General features: G+C 39.9%; 1 protein-coding gene across 1 annotated transcript in view; it reads left to right on the top strand.

Moving 5' to 3' along the window:
• Positions 1–4,882: 4,882 nt before the first annotated feature.
• Positions 4,883–7,364, top strand: part of kcnab1a (potassium voltage-gated channel, shaker-related subfamily, beta member 1 a) — a 409,855-nt gene continuing 407,373 nt past the window's right edge. Inside the window, exon 1 of the mRNA XM_039757295.1 lies at positions 4,883–4,986. Within this exon, the coding sequence (XP_039613229.1) occupies positions 4,898–4,986 (89 nt within the window). The 5' untranslated portion in view covers positions 4,883–4,897. The remainder of the gene's footprint in view (positions 4,987–7,364) is intronic.

The raw sequence follows: 7,364 nt of genomic DNA, 5'->3' as shown, positions 1-7,364 counted from the left end.
TCAGCAAAAATAGAAACTTCTGTTGATGAAATCCAAGCAATTTTTGAATTATCTCTGGAGTTCTTCTGAAAGAAAATTAGTAAATATGTTCATTTCCCTTATGATATGAAGTGGAGTGTTAAGGTTGAAGGTCATGTTTTGTTTTGAGAAAGTAAATCTAATGAAAATTCAATAAACTAGCCAACCCGCGGCGTATCATACGCCGCATAATCAGGCTGATTTTTTTAATGATTTTTAAGCACAGGGAGAAAATTAACATTTGAAAAATCGGTAATGTAATAAATCAGCAAGAAAAGCAACATTGTAACAATGCACGGAACGAACCAACACACAATTGTCCGTGACTGAAAACTGGCGGACCGCCATCGCTCATGTGCCCACCTCCAACTCGTCACTTGAGTCATTGTCGTCTTTGCACAGTCCAGATGCACCTGTGACTCACGTAGACTTTTCGTGTTCCTGCAGGAGCATCTAAGAAGACGCATGTTTGTCGCGGATGCAAATTGCTGTATGTAGCGTGTAAAACAGTTTGCTATGGTGCTCGCGGTCATGTGTTGTAACCGAAAACTCGGTTTTTAAAGACTGCTTACTTCATTGTGTTTTACCCTCAGTTGTAAAAGATTGTTTTAAGGATCCCATGGGATACCCCTCGCAAACCGTTTTACACACTGCATATGGCAATTCACCTCCCCGAGAAACATGCCTCTATGAACAGTTAACGTGGCTTGGAGGTAGTGATGGGTCGTTCTTGAATGATTCGTTCATTTTTGAACGAATCTTTAATCTTTGACTTGGGAAGAACGAGTCGTCTTGTGGGAGTGATTCATTCTGTCGCACATGCGCATATGCGCAACTTCCTATAATTTCTGTATTGAGGTGCCAGGAGCTGGTGGGCGTGGCTCCTTCCTGCGTGCGCCATAGGTGTCTTACTTTTTGGCGGCTCAGTGAATCCACGCCCCTTCCGGCGTGCTTTCCATGGGTGTCTTGCCTTAGTGAATTATATATATAGATGCTTGTGTTTTGGACAATGTCTCTGTTGTAGTATTTCTTTGTTTTTAAACCACTGAGTGACATACAATAAGTATGCCTAAAGTGTGGGACCTCTGAATTGGCCGCGTCCATTGCCCCATATAAACTTTTTAAAATTTTAATTCTTCCTAAATAGCTGACAATGGATTTTATTTATATTCAATTTATTTGCTACAATATACAGCATTCTTATTAAGTATTTATTTTTGTATATATCCATTACTGCATTACTGTGTTCTCTCACTCTGACCTCTCTTTTATTCTAAACATACAATACTATAAAGTGTGTGTATATATGTATTTGGAAAGATTATCTGCTATGTCTGGAGGTTGTATTGGATGGAGAAGAGGAATGGAGAGACAACCCAGCTATGATGGTCCTCGGCTTCAGTACCAACCGGGATTGATCAAATAATGGATGGACAAGAAACGAGGGGACCTTTTGAACAATTCACCCCCCAACATGAAAGGTGGCAGTGCTCCCCGGCTAGAGCTCAGTATGGATACCCATAGGGCTGCCTGGCTATTGTAGAATGTAAGGGTAATCCTGTCAGGGTCCTTGGGTGTTATGGTGGATGGGTGCCATGAAGACTGGACATCCCTATTTTTCTAGATGACCCAGAAGTGCTTCATAAAAGGAGCCACTCTGCCTCTTCCTGTTTGAGTCGGAGTCAGGAGGCATAGGGTGAAAACTCACATGGAAATGGAGGAGGAGCTTTATTAATGATCAATACATTGTGGGATTGTTAAAAAGTCTGTGAATGTGTCTCTGGGTAATACAAATCTTCTAGTTTATCCCTAAACTGTGTTAGGTTCAATTGTGTCTTGTGGTCACTATATCTATGAAAGTGTGGCATGATCGAGAAGCATTTGGAGGTCACTCCATTCTAAAACGTTTATTTGTATTTTTACTATGTATAGTAGGAAAGTTTGGTCGGGGTTCTGAACTGGCTTAGTGGTAAAGAATAAAAAAGTAATGGAGTGGAGTGCCCAGAACATTCTAGTTGTAAATGGAAGTTTCAAGAACATTCTAGTAGTACGAGTTTCTATTTCGGCCCGTTTTTGATGACGGAATCGCAGCAGAAACAAAGGAAAAGATGGTAAAAAGGCTGCAGTTACCAGGCTTTCTTTGAAATCTTAAGATGACTAGCTAAAAACTGGGTGGAAATTAAGGGACATTGCTGCTGCCGCTTTTTTGTCCTTTTCTGCTGAAGTTGGTAGCCCTCTTAGTATTTCCACTTCAGTTTTGGCCAGAGTGTCCTGTAGCAGGGTGTTTTCTCCACCACCTCTTCTTTTTCTTCTTGTTTGCCTTAATGTTTTTAATCCTGACAAGTGACTAATGGTTTACACAATTGCTCTTCTGAGTAGTAACTACCAGGACACAGGTGATAGAGTGGGTGGGATAAGGACAGACAGGGCAATTTATGAACAAGCGCTAGCTATGAGAATGGGGAAATGTGATGGGAGCAGAGATAATAGGAGTGTAGCTAAGTCACAGAACTGCACGTCTCTTTTTCCAGTATCAATGCCAGTCCACCATACTTTTGTCATTTATTTTTGCAAGATGCACAATGACATTCAGTTTCAGTCTCTGGCCCATCACCATTAATACATTTGTTCAAAAATCTGCTGATTGTAGTTCATAGTTACAATGAGAGGGGGAGTCTATCCTGGCAGCTCTTGGCAACAGACAGAAAGGAATGCCAGACAGGGTCCCACATGGCCCACTCACACATCTACTCACACTGGCTCACTCTCACCAAGAGTCAGTTAAGAGTAGCCAAGTAACTGAACATGCATGTCTTTGTGGATACAGGACCATAGCCAGAGCTCTATGTAGTAGTAATTAAGGCATACATTCTGCAAGACATTTAATTTTCCTCACGGAAGTAACCATGATGGCATTATATTTATTTATATAGTATTAATGTTGTACTTATGAAGTGGAGTAATCATTTTAAACTTGCAGCTAAGCAATTGTGCTGGAGTAAGCTGGACATGAGAACTACTAGAGGGCAATGTAGGTTAGAAAAAGATGTGGACAGTTCTAATTTCTCAAGGAGAGCTAGTGCTGTAAAACGTTTCTAATACATCATGGAAATTCAAAGGAAACCAAAAGCTGTTAAGTTCTGACAATAAAATTTATATAAATGCATATCTTAATACACAAGAAAAGGATATAAGTAGAGACTGAATGGTGTGAGTTTCTTAAATTTTTAGAGCAATATGGAACACTTTGTTTCTATTATATGAGAGAATTGTATGGTAATATAAAGTAAATAGTTGTGCTACCAGTCTAAGATGGATTGAAATCTAAGCAATCAACATCAACCTCTGTGCATTTTGCTTTAACGTTTTCTGTGCACCATCTATTTGAATGTATTTTGTAATACATGTAGAAGTAATAAAATGCATTTTTCATTCCAACAGATGGCACAGATTTCAGTCATTTGCACTGCTTTTACAAAACCCAAACTCCATAGCATATAACACAGTTAAAGCAACTGGATGGATACACAGAGACTTTTAGTAAAGTGGATGTAATAAGTAATACATTTTTGATATCACATACGTAATGTTGATAATTATTCTTATGTATATATTTCTGTATATCCATCCATCCATCCAGTTTCTAACCCGCTGAATCCGAATACAGGGTCACGGGGGTCTGCTGGAGCCAATCCCAGCCAACACAGGGCACAAGGCAGGAACCAATCCCGGGCAGGGTGCCAACCCACCGCAGTATTTCTGTGTATGAAATACAAATACCATCATGACCAAAAAAGTTTCCAGGCAGGACTCAAACTGCAATGCCTCTCACTTACAGTCAGACGTGCTTTGATTTCTGCAATTCTGCAACCACCATAGACCAGTTTACTATTTCTGACTATTAAATGTAAAACAACATTGAAATTTTCTGTATTTTTTTTTTCATAATTAAATTAACTTTTCAGTGAGACTGGATATTTTTGGACCTCAGGCTCATGAGATTGATCTAGCAGTGAAAATTACTTTTATTAAATTGTCTGCAAATGACCAAGAATTTGTCATTATACATTAAGTCAAACTGGGACATGTAGCATTTTATATGTACTGTGTGTGTGTATTATGTATGTATTATGTGGGATATTCTTTAAAAAGCATTTGTATATCCTTACAGATTTAAGGAATGTCGCATCTCCTAAGTTTTCTCTTGTGTGCATCCTTTCTTATTTCAGACTACAAGATTCAAAACGGTAATAAAAATTTGTATGGTTTGTTTTGGAAGTCATCCATGCCTCCATATATCTTTTTAAATAATATTTAGACATGGGAAACTGACAAAGGATATCATTCCCACAAGCTCCTAACTGGTACTTTGTAAACATCAGACATAAAATGATTTAAAATGATAAACGGTCATTGAGCCAGACCAGGGTCTACTTTTGTAGGAAGAGGGAAAAGGAGGCACTGACTACAGATTGCATTAAAGAAAAAAAAAATGCCCTAGATTCCCATGGTATGTATTAGGCAGTGAAACATAACTAAGCAGCTACATAATATGCTGAAGGAAATGTAAAGGAAAAGAACCTTCTTTTCAAGGAATAAAGCAATCTAACTATTGAATTTCTGGGAGCAAAAAATACCTACTTTCAGTTTTTGGAAGCAACAAAAAAATGGAATTTTAAGCTTGCATGTCTCTTTACAACAAAAGTTTTCCTTGGAATAAGCAATGTATTTGTACAAAGCAACTTGCACGGACTCTTCTGGTTCAAAGCAGCGGGGTTTGCAGAAGCCTGAAAAATTCTCCTCTAAGTTTCGGAGACCAAGTGTGTGTCCAAAAGCCTATCCTCCAGCTATCTGTTGGAGCCTGAAGCCAACTGGGGCTATGGAGATAAGGCATCTGGAAGACTTTTTGACTGCACATGCTCTTTCTCTGCTGGAAACTGTCAAAGCGGAGACAGGAATGTTGTACAGGTAGAGTGGAAATTGCATGCAAAATGAAAAGATCAAAGCCAACTTTTACTGTGATCTCTTGAGCTAAATCAAAATGGTCACTGTCATTTGTTTACATTTTTAAAAGTGTTGGCAAACGGAGCTTTTTCTAGTTTTATGCACTTTTAATGAGACGTTTGTATATATTATTCATTTAAATTGAATTGGTTTCCCACGGGCTTTGCCGTCATTAGAATAACAATAAGATTCCAAGTAATGTGCTCACATTACAGCCCTCTACCCTCCAACTCTGAAACGGTGCTTCCAAGTGGATAATTACCGTCCTAGACTAGCATGTCACTTTATAGGGCTCAGTGATAGCAAATGCATATTTAAACGGCCAAAACTGTCATATTGTGCGTGTGTGGAAACTTTGCCTCCGCAATCAGCGATCCTAAAAATGAGTTGAGGGATGCTGTATCACTGTAACGGTAGTCTTATTAATTCAAGTGAACATGTACTTGTGTTTATGAGAAAGGCATTCTGTAGTGCAGCTTCTGTTTGATTTACAAAGTATCTGTAAGAACACTGCTATAGTTTGTATCTACAGATATGTTAAATTAACAACACCAATAATCACAAAAAAGAATAACTTCAACAGAAAAACAATACAAATAAAACTAATCATGATTACTATTAATTAGAATGTATTCAGTAATATGAGGCATTACTTACAATGTTATCTGTAATCAACTATGGAAATAATAATGGTAAGCCATTTTAGGATTTTCCATAAAAATAATTATTTTTACACTTTTTTTTTTCAATAATAATAAAGGGAACTGTCACACTTTTGCATAACAGAACAATGGGTTCAGTTTCCAGTATGACCATTGCCTAGGTCTCTGTGTGTTATCTGCATGTTCTCTACGTGTCAGTAGGCATTCCTCTGGGTGCTCCAGTGTCCTCCCACATCCTATGAGATGTGTGCTTTAGTGTGACGTGAAGGCGAGTGTGATTGCATGAAGGAGTGTGTCTTGTCATGAACTGCTGTCCTCTCCAGGTTTGTGTCCCATCTTCAGAGTCGTACTACTGTAACCCTAATTTGCAATAAATGGGTTTACTAAATGGATGGATAGATAAAAATCAATTTAAATTAAAAACTGCCTATACATTGTTGAATTTAAAATTATAGAATTCATATATGGGGAGAACATGTAAACTCCTCAAAAACCAATGACTAGATGCGGGATTTAGACCAGGTGGATAATGGTAAGCAGTTGCTGGTGGTGTGTTGCCAGAAGCAGTAACACCAAATGCACTTCAGAACAGGCAATCCACCTGAAGCTAGGCGTGTTTGGGCCTGGCCAGTACTTGGATGGGTGACCAACCAAGGAAAGCTTGAAGTGCTGCTGGTAGAGGTGTTGGTGAGGCCAGCAGGGGTGCTTACCTATGTTATGAATGGAGATCCTGTGCTGTAAAAATGGTGTTGTCCTTCAGGTGAGATGTAAAACTAAGGTCCTGACTGTCTGGTCATTAAAGATCCCTGGACGTCCTTTGTAAAGAGTAGGGTTTATCCTGATGTCCTGGCTAAAATGCCCATCACTGCCTAGTCATTCTGGCCCCTTAGTTCTCCCCCATCTCTTATTGGCTAACTATCTCTCACACCTTCACCACATATCTGCTAATGTGTGGTGAGTGTAAAGGTGCAAAAACGTCTGCCATTTCATCATCCAGTTGGGTGCTGAACGTTAGTGGTGGATGAAGTGGCTTGCCACTTACTATGTAAAGCACTTTGAGTGATGAGAAAAGCTCTATATAAATGTTGTGACCTGCAGAGGGCGCACAGCTCCCAAACCCAACACAGACAGATGCAGGACACAAGTTTAGCACACACATTTTTTATTTTTCTTCGTGGGAAACGCTTCCCAAATTGTTTCCCACTTGCTCAGCACAGTTCCAAGCACAATATACACAGCACAAAGCACACTTTTTTCTTTCTTTTCTTTTCTTTCTCTACTATCTCCATTCCTTCTGGCAAGCTTCATCCTCTTCTGCCCAACTCTGGCTCCCTGAGTAGTGGTAGCTGGCTCCTTTTATACAGCACCTGGAAGTGCTCCAGGTGTCCGGTGATCTCCTTCCTGTAGCACTTTTCGATGTGGCGGCATTTCTGCCATGAAGGGCTCTGCTGACCTTACAGTTCCCCCTGGTGGCATCCTTGGAACTCAACAGGGCTGCAGTTAACTCCAACTCTCAGCATGTCCTGCAGAAAGCCATGGAGCCACAGCAACCCATGGGGCTGCCCTTTAGTGTCCCAGAGTAAAAAAATGGGGCAAGGCAGCTGCTGACCTGGGGTGGTGCATGGAGTGCTAGCCCATTGCAGGATACTCGGACGCATACACTAGCTAAGAATCACTAAT

The sequence above is a fragment of the Polypterus senegalus genome, chromosome 1, assembly GCF_016835505.1.
Source record: "Polypterus senegalus isolate Bchr_013 chromosome 1, ASM1683550v1, whole genome shotgun sequence".
NCBI classification, from domain to species: Eukaryota; Metazoa; Chordata; class Cladistia; order Polypteriformes; family Polypteridae; genus Polypterus; species Polypterus senegalus.
The sequence above is the reverse complement of the archived record's forward strand: the minus strand, read 5'-3'. Positions and strand labels throughout refer to the sequence as shown.